At 40.6% G+C, this 21,576-nt stretch overlaps 3 protein-coding genes across 6 annotated transcripts; 2 read left to right on the forward strand and 1 right to left on the reverse strand.

Annotated features, from left to right (window-relative positions):
- Positions 1-290: 290 nt before the first annotated feature.
- On the reverse strand, positions 291-18,584 carry LOC135249294 (zinc finger protein 271-like). Of its 4 annotated transcripts, none has more exons than XM_064324798.1 (3): positions 17,181-17,532; positions 16,674-16,886; positions 10,910-14,057 (listed from the first exon to the last, which is right to left on the reverse strand). In XM_064324798.1, the coding sequence occupies exons 1-3, from the start codon at positions 17,202-17,204 to the stop codon at positions 11,331-11,333; spliced, it is 2,964 nt and encodes a 987-aa protein (XP_064180868.1). In that variant the 5' UTR covers positions 17,205-17,532; the 3' UTR covers positions 10,910-11,330. The 4 variants fall into 4 exon arrangements, with proteins under 4 accessions (XP_064180870.1, XP_064180869.1, XP_064180868.1 ...); XM_064324801.1 differs by lacking the exon at positions 10,910-14,057 and adding an exon at positions 14,842-16,306 and having other exon boundaries at positions 16,391-16,886; positions 17,181-17,536; XM_064324800.1 differs by lacking the exons at positions 10,910-14,057; positions 16,674-16,886; positions 17,181-17,532 and adding exons at positions 291-3,799; positions 17,769-18,584.
- Positions 18,585-19,556: 972 nt separating this feature from the next.
- On the forward strand, positions 19,557-20,018 carry LOC135249342 (histone H2B-like). Its single transcript, XM_064324882.1, has one exon. It carries the CDS (start codon positions 19,597-19,599, stop codon positions 19,969-19,971), a length of 375 nt encoding a protein of 124 aa, XP_064180952.1. The 5' UTR covers positions 19,557-19,596; the 3' UTR covers positions 19,972-20,018.
- A 918-nt stretch (positions 20,019-20,936) lies between these two features.
- Positions 20,937-21,359, forward strand: LOC135249340 (histone H2A). The gene has a single exon (XM_064324880.1). It carries the CDS (start codon positions 20,968-20,970, stop codon positions 21,352-21,354), a length of 387 nt encoding a protein of 128 aa, XP_064180950.1. The 5' UTR covers positions 20,937-20,967; the 3' UTR covers positions 21,355-21,359.
- Positions 21,360-21,576: the final 217 nt, after the last annotated feature.

The raw sequence follows: 21,576 nt of genomic DNA on the forward strand, positions 1-21,576 counted from the left end.
TTATACCAAAAAAGAATCGAAAGTTTGTTGACAAAAGAGTTTATTTAGAAAATTTCAAGGCATAAAGTGGGATGTGCGCTCAGTGTATAATGATTTCATCCACAGTTCATGTAGAACATTGAAAAACAGTGTGGAACAAAGATCCACAATTAATATCTCAGAAAATACATTCTGTCTTGTTTAAAAGAAAACAAAAATTACAAACACTTGCTATGAAAGGAAAATGGCATGCCACCTTGTCCCAATCATTGCTGTTTTTTTTGTTTTTGTTTTTGTTTTTTTTCCAGAGGCTTGTCCAAAATACAATTAGCAAGGAATATCATGAGAACTTTAAACTGTGCTACTGCAAACACTGCAAAATGGTTGGCCTTTCACCTTTTATTCTCTCTTTGAACTCTAATCAAAACACCCACCAAATAAGAATTTGGAAATCACAACATGAGTTTGGCCTAAAAATAAGGGATGGTTGTTTGAATTCTCAGATCGTTCTAAATTTAGATGTCAGGAACACTTCCAACACAAATTACACGCAAGGATGCCTTCATGAAATGCTCCCCACAGAGCAAACTTCTCAAACTCTTCATTTATAGGAGTTGTCTTTTTATGAAGAAAATAAGATTTTTTTTTTTTTTTAATTTAAACATTGATTACATTTGAAAGATCTTTCACTTGTATGAATTCTCAGACGGTAATCAGGTGGTAAATGGCCTGAACTAAAAAAGCACTTCCCACACGGAGTACTTGCATTGTGGGCATTTAATCCTTGGCACACCTCAAAAATCAAATGATACAAAAATCATTTGCAGGGCCTTTCATCTGTGTGAAGACTCTGGTTGAATTATCTTTTCCATAAAAATGCATCCCGTACTGACCGTGTGTATTTTACGTGAATTTAATGCACTTCTTTGGGAAAACTACTTCCCACAGTTAGAAGGTGTATTGCTTTTCACCTTAATGTATATTCAGGGGGCTACTTACAGTAAATTATTTTTGGGAAAATTACTTTCCTCACTGAATACATTAGTATGGATTTTTACCTGTACGATGTGGAGGAGAACCTCTTCTTGGGTTCAGTGGGTGAGTCGGCGATGTAAGAATAAAGACTAGAAATTATGATTTCTTCTAATAATCTTTTTATTCTCTTTCAATCAATAATCCTTTTCATGTATGTAGGCCGACAGGAGGTCTCCAGTACCATAAAGACACACAGAGAGCTCCGAATTATGTTTTACATCCTTTTTATAAAACCAGATCGCCTTCTACCATGATGTATCTTCCCTCTAAAACAACCAATCCCAGCCTAGCTCACACTTATGTTTCACCAGCTAGCTTAACAATAACTATTATATAATCTTCAATTTTAATCAATGACAGATATTTCACTACACACACTTGCAGAGGTGTGTATATGCATGATTTGAATCACAAGTATTTGTTCTCATGATTAACAATTGTTTAATCTTCCAGTTCCAAAGTACATGCACTTTAAATGCATTCAATACAGGCTGTAATCCAAATGAAATATTTAACTCATATACACACCATCATTGTCTCACAGACTATATTTATATCATTACCGTTGCTGTTATTACTTTGCTTTTCATTCATTTATTGTAATATAATATAATCTATACAATGACTAGACATAGCAAATCAATTCTTTCTAGGTCAGTGTCCTTTCTCTTCTCTTGCAACTCAAAGGTCTTCTGCACAAGACTGTTTCCTAACATAAGTTACTTACAAAATTACACTAAGTAAATGTTTACAATTTTCCTCCTGCAACTGGGGTTCAAAGATTCTCTAGGTCGTATGCATCAGTGTATAAAGAGGCCACCGTCCTTAGTTACAAATTCTTAGATATAACACAGAACACCTGCTGTTCTTCATTGATCTTCACATAATCACATACATTTAACTATATTCTTGATCAGTACAATCTTTAATAAGACCAAATTTAGAAACTTCCACAATGACTTCTCCGGTGTGTAATAAAAACAGATTTTTTATGAAAACATTTCTCACAGTGTGTACACCTGTAAGTCTTTTCAGCTGTATGAATTTTCTGGTGGCTATTTAAATGATATATCCGGGCAAAGCCTTTCCCACAATGAGTACATTTGTAGGGCTTCTCACCTGTATGAATTGTCTGGTGATTATTTAAAATAGCTTTTGTATTAAAACACTTCTCACACTGTGCACACTTGAATGGCTTTTCACCTGTATGAGTTCTCTGGTGACTATTTAAAATACCTTTTGTATTAAAACACTTCTGACACTGAGAACATGTGTAAGGCTTTGCACCTGTATGAATTATGAGGTGTTTATTTAAATCAGATTTCCTAGGAAAACCCTTCCCACAATGAGCACACTTGTAGGGCTTTTCCCCTGAATGTAAATATAGGTGGGCATTTAAATGAGCTATCTGTGAAAAGCACTTCTCACAATGAGTACATTTGAAGGGCTTTTCACCTGTATGAATTTTCATGTGGCGACTTAAATGATATTTCTGGGCAAACCACTTCTCACAATGAGTACATTTGAAGGGCTTTTCACCTGTATGAACTCTCAGGTGGGTATTTAAATGAGAAGCCTGGGAAAAGCCATTCCCACAATAATCACATTTGAAGGGTTTTTCACCTGTATGAATTATCTGGTGCTTACTTAGTTGAAATGCCTGGGAAAAGCCATCCCCACAATGACTACATTTGAAGGGTTTTTCACCTGTATGAATTCTTTGGTGCTTATTCAAATTACATACCTGGGAAAAGCGACTCCCACAGTAATCACATTTGTAGGGTTTTTCACCTGTATGAATTCTCTGGTGGACATTTAAAGACGCCGCTCGGGAAAAGCGACTCCCACAATGACCACATTTGTAGGGCTTTTCACCCATATGAATTCTCAGGTGGACATTTAAATTAGATGTTGTATAAAAACACTTCCCACACTGTGCACACTTAAATGGCTTTTCACCTCTATGCATTTTCAAGTGGACATTTAAATTAGATGTTGTACTAAAACACTTCTCACACTGTGCACACTTGTATCGCTTTTCAACTGTGAACTTGTAGGGTTTTTCACCAGTATGAATTTTCTGATGTTTAGTGAAATTAGACTTTGTCTTTCTGCTACTGTTTGCACTTATCTGGATGATTCTGCTTAGATTATTTTCATTGTTTAAGTCACAGTCATGGTTTAAGTCCTCACATTGAGTCAGCAGATCATGAGCTTCTTCTTTTTTACCGTTTGGGTTTGGCTCTCCTGCATATTGCCACGGTCCAGTCTGATCTTTGTGATCAACACCAGTATTCATGAGATCACTCATTAAACATTCACTGGATTCAATTTTAATATTAACACTCTTAAAATCCTGCAAGTCACTGATGTGTTCTGGGTTATGAAATCCTCCATCATCAGCCTCTGTTTTGATTTGGTCAGGATCCAGATGGGTTACATATCCCAGCTCTGTACCATCTAGGTTCTCAGTCTTAATAAAATCCCCAGTGTGGGTGGAGCCCACATCAGTTTCTGTTTTAATCAGTGATGTCTGTGTAAGGAATACACGACTGACCCCGCTGTGTGCTGTAACACACTCTGGCTCCAGTGTGTTGAGTCCTGGTGCAGCACACACTGTCTCTGACTCTGCCATGTGGACAGGCTCCAGTCCACTGAGTTCCTCTTCTTTCTGTCTGATCCTGTGCTGCTCAGTGAGCTCTGGTAGTGTTGTCTCAGTGTCCTGTCTCAGACAGACTCCTGCCTGCATCAAACTGCTGCTCAAAAGTGTGCAGAAGTACAGCTCCTGGAGGGAAACAAGGGAAGGAATTTGAACTGAATCAACCAAGTCTAACCTGGACTAACTGCCACCACTCTGTAGCCTATATCATTTCACTTTAAATCCCCCCTTTCATGACACTCATGTTACATGTACCCCCATTCCAGCACTTTTTGTCATTTGCATTTGTCCTAATATTGTAGCTTGTTCTTCTCCCTAGTTTGGCTATGCGTAAGTTAGGTCAGAATAGTGTTCACTGTGTGAACTGAACTGTGTTCTTGGCTAGAAATAGCTGTGCAAAATGAGTATCGCGCCTTATGGAACCTATGTTCTGCAGTTGTCCATGACCATGAAATGCACTTTTGTACGTCGCTTTGGATAAAAGTGTCTGCTAAATAAATGTAATGTAATGTAAGTCCTACTGCAGCAGCTGTTACATTCTTTAAACTCTGCCATCCTGCAGGTGCCTGACTGACCACAAGGGGTGCTCTTGTATTATGAGATGGAGGGTAATTTTCCTCTCCTCTGGGTCATACCAAGTCATGTCAATTCAAAGACACATGGAGAAGGAAGTGATATTCTTAGGACACAGGGTGGACACCACTAATAGACTAATATAATATTGGTTACACTATTTAGCTAATAATTGACTTGCCTAGCCATGCATGAAAATTCCCCATAATGTCACATTTGATAAATCTAAATCTAAAGAAAGGAAAAGAGAGCCACACTTATGTCTTCAGAACACTATATTTTCAAAATCGAATATACAATTTTTTTATACAGTGCTGGGGTGTAAGCCTCCATTAAGGAATCTATTGGAAAACTAAAGGAAGACACTTTTTTTTTTTTTCTTAATCCAAAGAGATCTGAATGATCATGAAACAAACTCCGTTTATTTTTGGCTCAATAACAAACTCTCTAACAGGCCCACCAAAACTGTTTCAGACGTTCAACTACCGATCTTATTCCTGGTTGTCTTTTTAGAGAGAGGCTCTGCACTAACATAACTGTTAAAGAATCAAGATTGTGAGGCGATACAAAAACTTACCTCTATTCGCCGATGACTCAATTAATTCAACTCAGTTGTGTAACTTTATGTAAATCGCACAGAAATATAATCCTGGGCAGCGAATCAGCCCCTGTGCGTGTTAAAGCTATGTGAACCACAACACCTAGGATACAGTTCAGTAGGACTGAGTGAATCTATCGAGGTCGAGGAGTGGAGCAAACCCACGGAATTGCGATAGAACTGTATATCTACAAAGGAAACTCTCAACTAAAAACGGAGCTTTTTCCACAGCCTAAAGGTTTTTCTCTGATTCTTTTTAAACGGGTTCTGTGAGCTAGCCACGCTGAGCTGTACGGCTAGCCAGCCACAATAAGAACGCGACTTCCGGTAAGGGCGAGAAAAGAAAATTTCAAAATGAAGGTTCTTCTTCTTTGGTTTTTAAGGCGGTCTGAGAACCAAAATTAGTGCATTACCATCGCCTACTGTATGCACTGCATGAGTAACAACTTCACATTACTAATTATTAACAATGTCTACCCAAAGTGATCCCAGTCACAATAAAGCGTAGTATGTTCGTTTCCTTGTAGCAGGGAAGAGAGGGGCTTAACCTAACGTGGGGTAAAAATGTAACACAGACTTTTTGGGTAGATAGGCATCGAGTTTGAGTGACATATTTCAGGTTAAAAGCACACAAATGTATGTAATCGTGAATTTAGTGACCAACAGATTGCGTAGTTCTGATGTTGCGTACTAGCTTGCTGGGATTGCTAGCCAGGCAAAAGTGCAGACACCCTCGAGTTTGATTAACGACGTATTTCAGGTTAAAAGCGCATAATTACCATATTTTTGTCTCAAACTAATGACGGTAGAGTTCAATAAATATTTTGGGAGATATTGCCAAAAGTTTGTTTTGGCGATATGCAAGAGAATTTTTTATTTTATTTTTTTTACTGGAAGTATTTTTCGGCTACTGTATCGTGAGTGTATGTCAAGGAATCCAAATGTATGTAATCGTGAACTTAGTGACCAACAGATTGCGTAGTTCTGATGTTGCATACTAGCCTGCTGGGATTGCTAGCCAGGCAAAAGTGCAGGCACCCTCGCTGTGAGGTTGAACTGTGCGGGGTTGTTAGCCTGTTGTCAGTTAAACTCAGACTGGATCTTTGTACATTTAACTCAAATTTAACATTAGGCAACGTGCTGACATGTGACTTTGACTGTTATAGCTGTTTAGATCAAACAGACATTAGATGGGAATCAGTCAGTGGGTTTACATTATGTTTGAAAAAGTCGATTTATTGTTTTAGTCTGGCTAAAACTGGACTTTTAAAAATCATGTAAACACTGTAGTCCGACTGAAATCGTACAAAGTCGATTTTTTCAGAGTCGGACTAACATACCAAGATAATGCGGTTGGAGATCGATATACTACATACGCTTCCGTAGGCCAAAAATTGCCCTAGCCGTTCTGCGCATGTTCCGTAATTTACATAGCAACTCACTGGTGTCCGATTGTGCTAGCTACTTCACATTAACCTTGTACGGCAGGGGTGGCCAACCCTGGTCCTGGGGAGCCACAGGGTCTGCTGGTTTTTGTTTTCACCTTAAATACAGCAACCACTTAGACTGAAGAAACCATGTGAGGTGAGTTAATTGTGTAATCAACTGCTATAATTGATCAATTAAGTGCAGAGTAAAAACTAAAACCAGCAGACCCTGTGGCTCTCCAGGACCTGGGTTGGCCACCCCTGTTGTACGGCGATCTATAAAGGCTAACAGCACAGTACCACTTGATTATTGTCACTCCTATCACCACTGTAATGAACTAAAAAAAAAAGGTGAAAACGACCTTTTCTGTGAGAAATGCATTGTCAAGCTCACGCGCATACACTGCTGACGATATAAAGCTCCGTTGTGCCCTCCCTAGTATCATGGAAAAAAACACAGCTCTGGACAGACGAGGAGACCAACTTCATGCTATCGCACATCCTGAAATACATGGATGGAAGACAAAAAAATGGCGAACTATTCAGAAAGTTTCGACAAAATTGGAGGACGCAGGATTTATAAGAAGCCTTCGTCAGACACACCTCGGTCAATACCTTGCTGGGGGGGGGGGGGGGCTATACCTCCCTAACATGGGTCAATGAATAGGAAATTGGAAATTATAACCAGTTACAGTATATAAACTTTTTTTTCTTTCTTATATTTTCTTTTCCTAATTCCTACTGAACTAAGTTTGGATAGACTAACCATCTGAACACCCCCCCCCCCCCCCCCCCCCTTTAACTAGTAGCTGGGGGCCACTGAACAGTCAGTTTGAACTAGGAAAATGAATCTTTATAGTAGTTTAGGTAGTTTGGACTGGAAAACAAAACAAAAAGAAAAACAGCTTTACAAATCAAAGCATTGTTTCACATTGGAAATGAAAACTAGTTACAGTACAGTACATTAACTTTTTTTTGCCTGTTCTATTGTTTTCTTTCTTTCACAGACCCTTCAGACTTTTCCTTGAACTATAACCTTCCTTCGACAAATTAAATAAATGACAAACTGAAAGAGCAATGTATGGGTACAAATAGTACACATCTTGATCTAATTACTCAAACTTCCCCAAGTTGTATTTGGTGAAAACCAGCTGCTGCATATGAGCTGGGAGCAGTCTGGAGCAATGCGGAGACACAGCATCTCCTGCTGTGCTAACTAGTCTCTTTAGCCGCGTTTCTTTACCCCGGAACTACCCCGGAACTAGGAACCTTTTGAGGAACTGCGTTTCCACCGCAGGAACTAGGGTCTAAATTTTAGTTTAGCTTTATTTTACCCCCAAAAAGGTTCCTGCTCAGGGGGTAGGCTATTACTTTCCAAAAGTACAGGAACCTTTGGGGTGGGGCGCAAGCACTGAAGATTTCTGATTGGTCGACTACTTGCAGTGTTTCATTTCAACCGCCATTTTTAAAAATCTGCAGCCGCAAACCGATTTATTTTCATAATAACTTGAAATCAAACTTGTATGTTATGCAGCGCAGTAGCCTAGTTTTGGTTATAGCCTGCCAACGTCTTGGAATTATAACGTGTGCTCCTCTGTTCTTTTCTTGCTTTAGTATTCGTTTTATAAAATGCTAAGTATTCATGCTGGGACAGCATATTACGTACCAAAACATTCAAACTGATTAATTCGGTTGCTGAATATTTTCTTCCGGATTTTCTTTGTTAGCCTGTTGTAATTGACTCAAAACTTTTGATACAGTTATGTGAGGTATTCGGTAGTTCTGCGTAATTCACATTGGTGATAGCCTACAGTAAAAGCAAATTGGGAATCACCTTCCGCACTTTTTGTCAGGGTAAAATAACAGGTTAATTCTAGTAATCGTCCCTTTAGGTTTTTCAGACTGCCATAATTTTACTCTGCCATTCTTCAATTCCACAAAAAGACCAGGAAGACTATGGACTAATTTATGGTGCATGGTTCGCAGCTGGAGGGCACACTTCGCTGCTCGGCTAGCAGTAACTTCGAAGGAAAGCAAACGGTGGCTGTACCACTGCTAATTTAAATTTTCACACAAGTCCGAGTTTTCGTTCTATTCTTGTCATTTTGCGATTAGCCTATATGGAATTGACGATGAGAAAGTAATCAAACAGCAAATTTTTTACAACGTGTGCATGTTTTCTGCTGTTGTTGCCAGTTATATTGGAAATGTGAATGCATTCTGTCGCCTCGGATGTCAAGACATGAAAGTGAATGTTCGCATAAAAACATAATGTATGTGTTTGAGAGGATATATAAAACAGTTACAATCTGACTATTGGCCTGTTGCTGTGAGTGCCATTGCTCTGTACCTGGGGACAGATCAACAGCAGCAGCAGCAGCGGCAGGTTCTCCAGTCAGCTGAGTCACCTTGTGATCCACCTCAGAAACAAAGCCTTTAAAAGTCTGACTCACTGAGAAGTGACTTGGGCATGATCTTGAATCTGGGATCCAAGAGGGTGGCCTTAAAGTAGGGCCCAGTGGGGTCATCAAAGATTGGCTGGAAGCGTTCAAGCAACAGTGCCTCCAAGGGTGTGGCAAGTCTGCGAGCCTCTGGCAGAGCTTGCACTGCTTCATTTGCCATCAAGTTTCCCGAGGAAGCTTTGAGAGCCCGCACACACGAGATAACTGAGGACAGAGATGTAACATCCTCATAGACATTGCGGGTTGCTTCCTCAAAAGGTCGCAATATCTTGACTGTGGCCTCCAATTTGTGCCATTGGTGGTGTGAGAATGAGCCCCCTAAATCCATCTGTGTCCCCATGGCAATGATTGCCCTTCTCTGCTCCAGCAGCCGCTGGAGCATGTGAAATGTAGAATTCCACCTGGTGGACACGTCATGCACCAGGGCGTTCACAGGGAGGCTAATCTCCTCCTGGAGTTTCACAGTGGCCTTGTTTGAGCGATGCACAAATGCTGTGATTTTCCTGCCGGTGGAGATGGCATGGCTCGCACCTTGGCACTGATTCAGAACATTTGGAGGTACCAAGTGCAGGGAGTGAGCCATGCACCTGATGTGCACATTGGGGGCTTGGGAAAGGCCAAATTTCTAACCACGATCGACCTGTGTAAAGGTTACTGGCAAGTCCCCTTGAGACAGCATTCACAGGAGCTTACAGCTTTCCGGACTCCATGGGGCCTGTACCAGTTCACTGTTATGGCCTTTGGATTACACGGGGCTCCAGCAACATTTCAGAGGCTAATGGATCGAGTACTGTATAGTCTGTCTGACTTTGCCTCTGCCCGTTTGGATGATATTGTTGTCCACAGCACCACCTGGGAGGATCACTTGGATCATTTGATGGTGGTCTTTGAGCGTCTTTGGGTAGCTGGCCTGACTGTCAACCTATATAAGTGTGCCTTTGCCAAGTCTGAGACTGAGTACCTGGGTTACATCATCAGCAATGGAGTCATCAGACCTCAGGTCCAAAAGGTCCAAGCCATTGAGTCCTGCCCTGTGCTAACAACAAAGACACAGCTGAAGTCTTTCCTTGGGATGTCAGGTTGGTACCACAGATTTATACCTAACTACTCTACCCGAGCTGCTGTCCTTACCGATCTGACCAGGCCGTCGAGGCCCAACCAGATCCAGGGGACTAGCGAAGCAGAGGAAGCTTTCCAGGACCTCCGGCAATCTCTGAGCAAGGACCCAGTTTTGTATTGCCCTGAGTTTGATGGACATTTCACCCTGCAGGCCGATGCCTCTGATCGAGGCCTAGGAGCTGTTCTCCTACAGGGGCCTCCAGACCAACATCCGGTGGCATACATCAGTCGGAAGCTGTTTCCCAGGGAGACCCGCTACTCGACTGTGGAGAAGGAATGCCTGGCGGTGAAGTGGGCCTTGGATTCACTGAAATACTACCTCCTTGGTCGGTGGACAGTGGTACTTTGGAAACGGATCACACGGCTCTGAAATTGATAGAAAGGATGAAGGACACAAATGACAGGATAACCCAGTGGTACCGGTCCATGCGGCCATTCCGGTTCACTGGTCATCACATCCCGGGCCGGGACAATGCCACTGCCGATTACCGTTCCCGCTGTCCCAGCGAGATTCCTGAAGCGGGGGGTGTGCAACGGCCGTACCACTTCCCACACATCAGTTCTAATGTCGGTAACCACTTCACTCCCTGATGTGAAGGTTAAGGATAAGGATAAGATTCAAAGTTTGAGTTGGTGAGTGGTCTCCAGGTTAATGAAATGGAGCTAACAGAAAGGGTATACTACCCTACAGTTTTGCTGCTGGCAATCCCTCCATTGTTCAAACCAGAAGTAAACCTGAGGGTCCTGGATCAGGTACACGCAGGTGAGGTGAAGTGGGGCCTTGTCAAACAAGTAGACGGACACATTAGGACAGAGCGTTACGCCTTCCTTCCCATTTACACAGATGGGTCTACAGGCCCCCGCACAGGAGTACAGGATTACTGGATTACACACTTACTAGTTTATAAGGTCATTGTTGGTACTGGTTGTGAGTTAATTTTTTTTGTTTTATATTTTGGGGAAAGAAGGTATGATTGAATTCAGGTCCAAATTTTAGTAACAGGAATGAAACGACACAGTTAAAGGGCAAAGGAAATTTGCAATACACATTCCCAAGTTTCCTTCTACAGTTTATCCAGTTTTCACATCATTTCTTTCAAATTGCACTTTAAATTTCATCACAAAATATCGATATAATTAATAAAATGCTCACAAACACTTATTATAAAATGAAAAAGGCATCTCTGTTTGTCACAGTCATTGTTGCTGTTTTTTTCAGATGTCTGTCTAAAATACAATCAGCAAGGAATATTCAGTGAACTATAAACAGTGCTATGACAAACATTGCAAAATGGCTGGTTTACTGCCCTTTATTCACTCCTTCAACACAAAATAAACATCCACCAAAAAAGGACTTCCTTTAAAAATATGACGGGATTTAAAAAAATGAATTACCAGGGTATTTTTATTTTATTTTATGGACATCCAAGGCACTTCCCACATAAACTGAAAGAATGTTGAGCACACCTGTACACCTTTTACCCAATATGAACTCTCCGGTGACTATTTAAATGTGATAGTTTTAGAAAACACTTCCCACATTGAGAACATGAGTAGGGCTTTTCACCTGTGTGAATTCTCACGTGTATGTTTATATCAGATTTCGTACGAAACCACTTCCCACACTGAGAACATTGGTAGGGCTTTTTGCCTGTATGAATTCTCAGGTGTACATTTAAATCAGATTTTGTACGAAAGCACTTCCCACAATGAGAACATTTGTAGGGCTTTTCACCTGTATGAATTCTCTGGTGGCGATTTAAAGCAAAATTTGTACTAAAACATTTCCCACACTGAGTGCATTTGTAAGGTTTTTCACCTGTATGGATTCTCAGGTGGTGATTTAAAACAGAATTTGCACTAAAACACTTACCACACTGATTGCATTTGTAGGGCTTTTCACCTGTATGAATTCTCAGGTGTACATTTAAATCCGATTTTGTACAAAACCACTTACCACACTGAGTGCATTTGTAGGGCTTTTCACCTGTATGAACTCTCCGGTGACTATTTAAATGTGATAGTTTTAGAAAACACTTCCCACATTGAGAACATGAGTAGGGCTTTTCACCTGTGTGAATTCTCACGTGTATGTTTAAATCAGATTTCGTACGAAACCACTTCCCACACTGAGAACATTGGTAGGGCTTTTTGCCTGTATGAATTCTCAGGTGTACATTTAAATCAGATTTTGTACGAAAGCACTTCCCACAATGAGAACATTTGTAGGGCTTTTCACCTGTATGAATTCTCTGGTGGCGATTTAAAGCAAAATTTGTACTAAAACATTTCCCACACTGAGTGCATTTGTAAGGTTTTTCACCTGTATGGATTCTCAGGTGTTGATTTAAAACAGAATTTGCACTAAAACACTTACCGCACTGAGTGCATTTGTAGGGCTTTTCACCTGTATGAATTCTCAGGTGTACGTTTAAATCCGATTTTGTACAAAACCACTTCCCACACTGAGAACATTGGTAGGGCTTTTCACCCGTATGAATTCTCAGGTGTACATTTAAATCCGATTTTGTACAAAACCACTTCCCACATTGAGAACATTTGTAGGGCTTTTCACCTGTATGAATTCTCTGGTGGCGATTTAAAGCAAAATTTGTACTAAAACATTTCCCACACTGAGTGCATTTGTAAGGTTTTTCACCTGTATGGGTTCTCAGGTGTTGATTTAAAACAGAATTTGCACTAAAACACTTACCACACTGAGTGCATTTGTAGGGCTTTTCACCTGTATGAATTCTCAGGTGTACATTTAAATCCAATTTTGTACAAAACCACTTCCCACACTGAGAACATTGGTAGGGCTTTTTGCCTGTATGAATTCTCAGGTGTACATTTAAATCAGATTTTGTACGAAAGCACTTCCCACAATGAGAACATTTGTAGGGCTTTTCACCTGTATGAATTCTCTGGTGGCGATTTAAAGCAAAATTTGTCCTAAAACATTTCCCACACTGAGTGCATTTGTAAGGTTTTTCACCTGTATGGATTCTCAGGTGTTGATTTAAAACAGAATTTGCACTAAAACACTTACCACACTGAGTGCATTTGTAGGGCTTTTCACCTGTATGAATTCTCAGGTGTACATTTAAATCCGATTTTGTACAAAAGCACTTCCCACAATGAGAACATTGGTGTGGCTTTTCACCCGTATGAATTCTCAGGTGTACATTTAAAGCTGAATTTGTACTAAAACACTTCTTGCACTGGGTACACTTGGGCTTTTCACCTGTATGAATTATATGATGCCTATTTAAATCAGATATTTTTGAAAAACACTTTCCACATTGAGGGCATTTGTAGGGCTTTTCACCAGTATGAATTCTCCAGTGGACATATAAGCAAGACTCTGTACTAAAACACTTCTCACACTGTTTACACTTGTACGGTTTTTCTTCTGTATGAATCACACCTTTCTTTCTCCGAGTCGTCTTGATCTGACAGAAATTCAGAAGATTGGGGTTTTTACTTGAATTACTTATGGGATCAATTGCAACATTCACTTTCTGACAATAAATGTGTTTGTTGCAATCGTTTGTACTTTTCTGGACAATTTTGGTGTGATTATTTTCATTGTTTATGTCACAGTGCTGATTAGGAATTTCTTCTTTTTTAAAGTTTGAATTTGCACATCGCCATGATTCAGTCAGGCCATTGTGATAAACACCAGCTCTGTTCACCACAGTATTCATGAAATCACTCACAAAACTTTGATTGGATTCATACTTCATTCGATCAGAGTCGATATTCACACAATCAATGTCCTGTACATTACTGATGCATTCTGTCTTAAGGTATCCTCCATCATCAGCCTCTGTTTTGATTTGGTCAGGATGCAGATGGGCTACACATCCCAGCTCTGTCCTGTCAAGGCTCTCCATCTTAAGATCTCCAGTGTGGGTGGAGCCCAGATCAGTTTCTGTTTTAATCAGTGATGTGTGTGTGTGGTGTACATCACTGACCCCGCTGTGTGCTGTAACACACTCTGGCTCCAGTGTGTCGAGTCCTGGTGCAGCACACTCTCTCTCTGACTCTGCCATGTGGACAGGCTCCAGTCCACTGAGTTCCTCTTCTTTCGGTCTGATCCTGTGCTGCTCAGTGAGCTCTGGTAGTGTTGTCTCAGTGTCCTGTCTCAGACAGACTCCTGCCTGCATCATACTGCTGCTCAAAGGTGTGCAGAACTGCTGCTCCTGCAGGGAAACAGGGGAAGGGATTTATCCTTAATCAAACAGGTCCAACTGCAGCAGCTGACACATTGTTTGCACTCTGCTGTCCTGCAGATACCCGATTGACCACGGGGGGCACTCTTGTGTTATGAGGTAGGGAAACCCTTCCTCCCTTCATGGGTGATACCAAGAGCTCTACTTTCCCTAATCAATGTTGCACGGTGCATGAGTGCAGTCAATGGGACAGCGTGTGGGCACACTGGGCGGGGCTAGCGAACATTGGCATTTTTATACCCACAGCAAAGAGCGCACAGCTCAAAGCAGGCAGTGTAGGAGGAAAATAAGCTGGATTAGGCTGAATATAATATCAGTGAGTGTGTCCCAGCTGGAATCCCTGAATGGCCACCACAGGGGGGCGCTCTTGCACCACAAGGTGGGAGAAGCCCTTCTGTCCTCCCTGGGTACAGTGGGCAGGCTATGGCATTAGGGTAATTTCCCTCAGTCATGTTCCCCTTCGTGTCTCTGTCTTGGACTGTGGAGTTGCCTGGAATTCAATTTAATTCTACACAGTTGACATCATCAATATGAATGCAACTCAAAAAAAAAAAAAACTGAAAACGATTTGTCACAAATCGTTTCACAGGCCAAAGTTTATGACTCAACTTGTAGAAGATGGCAACACTACTGCAAATAACCAAATTGTCAGAATGTACAGGATAATTTATTTAAAATTGTATTTAATTTTTTAATTGCTTTACTTCCTTTTTCATATTCTGGTGAGAGATAAGTAAATTAAATCAAAGTGGGAAATTGTTGGCAAAAGAGTTTATTTAGAAAATTTCAAGGCATAAAGTGGGATGTGCACTCACAATGTATAATAATTTCATCCACAGTTCATGTAGAACATTGAAAAACAAAGAGTGCAACAAAGATCCACAATTAATATCCTGTTTTTTTGAGAGGCTTGTCCAAAATACAATTAGCAAGGAATATCAGGATAACTTTAAACTGTGCTACTGCAAACACCGCAAAATGGTTTGCCTGCCACCTTTTATTCCCTCTTTGAACTCTAATCAAAACACCCACCAAAAAATAATTTGGAAATCACAACATGAGTTTGGCTTAAAAATAAGGGATGGTTGTTTGAATTCTCAGATTGTTCTAAATTTGGATGTCAGGAACCCTTCCAACACAAATTACACATAAGGATGCCTTCATGAAATGCTTCCCACAGAGTAAACTTCTCAAACACTTCATCTATAGTTGTCTTTTTATGATGAAAATAAGATTTTATTTTTAAATTTAAACATTGATTACATTTGAAAGATCTTTCACTTGTATGAATTCTCAGATGGCAATCAGGTGGTAAATGGCCTGCACTCAAAAAGTACTTCCCACACTGAGTACTTGCATAATTTAACTCCTTTGAGGAAAAACCCTTGACACACTTAAATCATTTGTAGGGCTTTTCACCCGTGTGAAGACTCTGGTGGCAAGTTGTATTTTAGGTGAATTGAATGCACTTCTTTGGGAAAACTACTTCCCACAGTTAGAAGGTGTATTGCTTTTCACCTTAATGTATATTCAGGGGGCTACTTACAGTAAATTACATTTTTGGGAAAATTACTTTCCTCACTGAATACATTAGTATGGATTTTAACCTGTATGATTTCTCAGGTGTGTATTAAAAATAGATTTTGTACGAAAACATTTCTCACAGCATGTACATTTGTAGGGCTTTTCACCTGTATGAATTCTCTGGTGATTATTTAAAATAGATTTTGTATTAAAACACTTCTCACACTGTGCACACTTGAATGGCTTTTCACCTGTATGAATTCTCTGGTGGACATTTAAAGAAGATGCCCGGGAAAAGCCATTCCCACAATGATCACATTTGTAGGGCTTTTCACCTCTATGAATTCTCTGGTGGACATTTAAATTAGATTTTGTATAAAAACACTTCTCACACTGTGCACACTTAAATGGCTTTTCACCTCTATGCATTTTCAAGTGGACATTTAAATTAGATTTTGTACTAAAACACTTCTCACACTGTGCACACTTGTATGGCTTTTCAACTGTGAACTTGTAGGGTTTTTCACCCGTATGAATTTTCTGATGTCTATTTAAATTAAACTTTGTATAAAAACACTTCTCACACTGGGCACACTTGTATGGCTTTTCACCTCTATGAATTCTCAGGTGGGCATTTAAAATAGATTTTGTATTAAAATACTTCCCACACTGTGCACACTTGTATGGCTTTTCACCTGTATGAATTATCAAGTGTTTATTTAGATCAGATTTTGTATGAGAACACTTTTCACGCTGTGTACACTTGTACGGCTTTTCACCAGTATGAATTTCATCTTTATTTCTATGAATTGTCTTTTCACACTTCATTTGGTCGGATTTCATATCAACACATTTTATATCCAGCAGGTCACTGATGTGTTCTGCCTTAAGGTATCCTCCATCATCAGTCTCTGTTTTGATTTGGTCAGGATGCAGATGGGTTACATATCCCAGCTCTGTACCATCTAGGCTCTCTGTCTTAATAATACCCAACGTGTGGGAGGAGCCAAGATCAGTTTCTGTTTTAATCAGTGATGTGTGTGTGTGGTGTACATCACTGACCCCGCTGTGTGCTGTAACACACTCTGGCTCCAGTGTGTTGAGTCCTGGTGCAGCACACTCTGTGTCTGACTCTGCCATGTGGACAAACTCCAGTCCACCGAGTTCCTCTTCTTTCTGTCTGATCCTGTGCTGCTGAGTGAGCTCTGGTAGTGTTGTCTCAGTGCCTCCTGCCTGCATCATACTGCTGCTCAAAGGTGAGCAGAACTGCAGCTCCTGGAGGGAAACAGGGGAAGGGATTTAAACTGAATCAACAAAGTCCTACTGCAGCAGCTGACACATTCTTTAAACTCTGCCATCCTGCAGATGCCTGACTGACCACAGGAGGGGCACTCTTGTATTATGAGATGGAGAGTCATTTTCCTCTCCTCTGGGTCATACCAATTCAATTCAAACCAGGTCAATTCAAAGAATGGTAAATAGTAAATGGACTGCATTTACATAGCTAGCGCTTTTATCCAAAGCACTTTACAATTGATGCCTCTCATTCACCCATTCACACACACTCACTCGCCAACGGTGAAAGGCTGCCATGCAAGGTAGCAATCAGCTCGTTGGGAGCAATTAGGGGTTAGGTGTCTTGCTCAGGGACACTTCAACACACCCAGGATGGGGGAGCGAACCCGCAACCTTCTGACTGCCACTCTTACCTCCTGAGCTATGTCGCCCCCGGAGAAGGAAGAGGTATTCTTAGGACACAGGGTGGACACCAAGGGACTTCACTAATAGACTAATATAACATTGGTTACACTATTTAGCTAATGTCTGACTTGCCTAGCCATGCATTACACTTCCCCATAATGTCCCAATTGATAAATCTAAATCTAAAGAAAGGAAAAGACAAATGTAAGTCATTAGACTATTTTCAAATTATTATAAAGTGCAAAAACATACTAATTTTTTTATTTCCAAAGAGATCTGAATGATGATGAAACAAACTCAGTTTATTTTTGGATCAGTAAACTTTCTAGCAGGCCCACCAAAACTGTTTCAGACGTTCAACTACCCATCTTCTTCCTGGTTGTCTTTTTTAGAGAGAGGCTCTGCACTAACATAACTGTTAAAGAATCAAGATTGTGAGGCGATACAAAAACTTACCTCTATTCGCCGATGATTCAATTAATTCAACTCAGTTGTGTAACTTTATGTAAATTGCAGAGAAACATAATCCTTGGCAGCGAATCATCCCGTGTGCGTGTTAAAGCTATGTGAACCACAACACCTAGGATAGAGTTCAGTAGGGCTGAGTGAATCTATCGAGGTCGAGGAGTGGAGCAAACCCACGGAATTGTGATAGAACTGTATATCTAGAAAGGAAACTCTCAGCTAAAAACGGCGCTTTTTCACAGCCTAAAGGTTTTTCTCTGATTCTTTTTAAACGGGTTCTGTGAGCTAGCCACGCTGAACTGTAAGAACGCGACTTCCGGTAAGGGCGAGAAAGGAAAATTTCAAAATAAAGGTTCATCTTCTCCTTCTTCTTCTTTGGTGTTTATGGCGGATTTAAAAACCAAAATTACTGCATTACCACGGCCTACTGTATGCATTGCATGAGTAACAACTTCACATTACTAATTATTAACAAATGTCTACCCAAAGTGATCCCAGTCACGACATTTCCCATTCTATAACCCAGACCCAATTGCCTGAGTTGATGCAAATCCTTCCCGCAGTGTAACATCTAGATCATCTCCAGATATGTGTACAATGTTCAACTATCTCCTGGCAGCGTCCAGCACCATCTTGATTCTTTCCGACTTCCCCTGTATTTCAGCAGCGCAATTTATGACCATTGCAATGAATGCCGAAGATCTTTTATTTTCCATGCAGATATTCTGATCAACTCCATTCCTTTCCTGCTCCGATTCTTTTTGCATTGCCACCATCTCCTCGTTTCTCTCCATTCTCTTAGCAGCTTCGGCGTACGACAATCCCTTTTCTTCCCTCATCTTATTCACTTTCCTTTTCTTAATTCTTTTTGGACACTGTTCTTTTTTTTGCCAGTTTGATTCACAACAATCAGTATTACTAATATAGATACCCAATACCTTAATTTCTTCTTTTACATTTATGTGTATAGGGAACTGTTTACTTAAATTACCAATCCAGACAGCTTCTGATTTATGATGGTTTAAAACTGCTCCGGATATTTTTTCGTAAATTTTAAAAAGCTCATATATAATATCCAATTCTGTTTGTGATGTCATATCCGGTACTCTCATTGAAGTACAGTAGTTCAATTCCCCAAGCTGAAAAGGAATTGTTTTTATTTTTGTTTCACTTCCAAATAAGAGGATAAGATAAACTGGACTTGTTTATGATGAACAGCCTGTATCTTGTTATGCCTCATAGATACCATTGTGAAGCTACAGACATGTAGGAAAAAACCTCTAAATACCCAATGTAGACCCAATGAGACAGAAGATACTATGATACTTATATCCACGTTGGAAAAAAAATTATTCTTCAAATGCAACAGTCATCTCATTTTTGAAACAATGTCAAGTATGTAATTAAAAATGTTGTTTTAATGGGAATGTGGGTGGGCTCAGAATCTTTTATTTCTTCAGACAACGTTTGAGGCAAATGATATGTGTTTAAATGGAGATATAATAGATTTATAATAGAATGTAGCCTATCCGATTGCCACGGATTTGCTCAAGGAATTCCTGCTTCTCTGTGCGATTACGAGAAAAATGCGGGAGACGTAAAAAAAATCCTTTGTCTAAAATTTGCTCAATGGTTTTGAAGCCCGCGAAATTCAGCCAATAGAATTTGAATAATCAGCCAACAAACGCTGGCATACTAGCGGCCTCCAATGAGAATTGTCTGACGTCATCTTAAACCGGGTCTGAACATTTGCATACGGACCGTTTATATAGAAGGAGAACGGATTAGCCAATATCACTTGGTTTTTGAATTTGCGAGAATGCCTGAGCCAGCGAAATCCGCGCCCAAGAAGGGCTCTAAGAAAGCTGTCACCAAGACCGCTGCGAAGGGAGGAAAGAAGCGCAGAAAGTCAAGGAAGGAGAGCTACGCCATCTACGTATACAAGGTCCTGAAGCAAGTGCATCCTGATACTGGCATTTCTTCGAAAGCAATGGGTATCATGAACTCCTTCGTTAATGATATTTTTGAGCGTATTGCTGGTGAATCTTCCCGTCTGGCTCACTACAACAAGCGTTCTACCATCACTTCAAGGGAGATTCAGACCGCTGTGCGCCTTCTGTTGCCAGGAGAGTTGGCCAAACACGCAGTGTCTGAGGGCACCAAGGCCGTCACAAAGTATACCAGCTCAAAGTAAACTGACGTGCAACGGATCTTAACCCAAAGGCTCTTTTAAGAGCCACCCACACTGTCACGGGAGGCAAAAATCATTTTAATTGAATTGAACTTTAGTCCATTGTGTGCGTGCGTACATGCGTTCGTCCAAAATGTTATGAAAGTGCGGCCGTCATTTGACAGTCGCCGTAATGCAGGTCAATGTAACAATGTAACCGAACCTCGAGTGAATCCAACGGAGCTTTGAAAAGCCGTGCTTCCGGGTTGTTCGGACCTGCAGAGGTTGTGCTGCGGTTTTCTCTTGGATTCAGCACTATGTGCAATACGACGAGAGGCACCCGAACCTTTGTATAATATATATTCTAATGTGTGTGTATATATATACATACCACTGTACATATTACATGCATAAATTTAGCTAAGACCCCGTTTAAATACGCTGCATCTCATAATAGAAGCAACTGCCATTTCCCAGTGATCGTTGGCTTTTACTAATTGTTTTTCGTAATTAGATCATTTAACCTAATGTAGCCTAAGGGTTTTAATGTGGAAATAAACTGGTATTCACGTGTGAAATCCACATCCAGTATAGATCTGAACATTTTCTGGCCCATCATATACATCTTGGCAGTGAAATCGTGTTATGTGGTATACAATAGTTATTAACCGGACTATCATTTCAAGTAATGCTGCTGTTCAACGGATGCTTTCTGAATAAAAGAGTAAAAATACATACTGCTCATAAAAAGTACCATGATGTACATATAGAAATAATGCGAGGTTTATATGTTCGTTTTATATGTTGATATGTGTGATTGCTTTTTGGATTAGCGGTAACGATTTTTAGAACCGCTGAGACAGTTCTATGCTGTGAGTGCCATTTGAAAATTGTCCTCCTATTTTATTGGACGGAATTCCACTAACACTGCAGCCAATGGGTGAATAGAGTGTTGCTATAAGAGGGACACTCCTCTATTCTGTGTTATTCTTTTTTCTTCCTCATACAACTAGAGTGAAAATGAGTGGACGGGGCAAGACTGGCGGTAAGGCGAGAGCGAAAGCAAAGACTCGTTCGTCGAGGGCGGGACTGCAGTTTCCAGTAGGTCGCGTTCACCGATTGCTACGTAAAGGAAACTATGCTGAGCGTGTTGGTGCTGGCGCTCCAGTATACTTAGCTGCCGTGCTGGAATATCTGACTGCTGAGATTTTGGAGCTGGCTGGTAATGCGGCCCGCGACAACAAGAAAACTCGCATCATTCCCAGACATCTGCAGCTGGCAGTGCGTAATGACGAAGAGCTGAACAAACTGCTTGGAGGCGTTACTATCGCCCAGGGCGGAGTACTGCCCAACATCCAAGCTGTTCTGCTCCCCAAGAAAACCGAAAAAGCAGTGAAGGCAAAGTAATTTCGTCATTCTTGTTCCTGGTTATGGTTATACACTTTGTTGTACGTCGCTCTGGATAAGAGCGTCTGCCAAATGCCTGTAATGTAATGTAATGTAATTTGTGTTGCTTTCACGAGGACCATTCTCCCAAAGGCTCTTTTAAGAGCCACTAAATCTGTATCAAATACGCAAAACTACCATTACAACCAATTCGACTTCATGATAGTTTGTCTTATAGTATTG

The sequence above is a fragment of the Anguilla rostrata genome, chromosome 2 (assembly GCF_018555375.3).
Source record: "Anguilla rostrata isolate EN2019 chromosome 2, ASM1855537v3, whole genome shotgun sequence".
Classification (NCBI taxonomy): Eukaryota; Metazoa; Chordata; class Actinopteri; order Anguilliformes; family Anguillidae; genus Anguilla; species Anguilla rostrata.

Bases quoted from the DNA above. Each gene is read 5' to 3' on its own strand.
- LOC135249340 (XM_064324880.1), top strand. From the start codon at position 20,968: ATGAGTGGACGGGGCAAGACTGGCGGTAAGGCGAGAGCGAAAGCAAAG.
- LOC135249294 (XM_064324798.1), bottom strand. From the start codon at position 17,204: ATGGCAGCCTTTCACCGTTGGCGA. The intron at 16,887-17,180 runs GTGAGTGTGTGT...GTTTCCCTCCAG, and splicing joins CAGCCTTTCACCGTTGGCGA to GAGCTGCAGTTCTGCTCACC. The intron at 14,058-16,673 runs GTCAGTGATGTA...GTTTCCCTGCAG, and splicing joins GTGTTACAGCACACAGCGGG to GAGCAGCAGTTCTGCACACC.
- LOC135249342 (XM_064324882.1), top strand. From the start codon at position 19,597: ATGCCTGAGCCAGCGAAATCCGCGCCCAAGAAGGGCTCTAAGAAAGCT.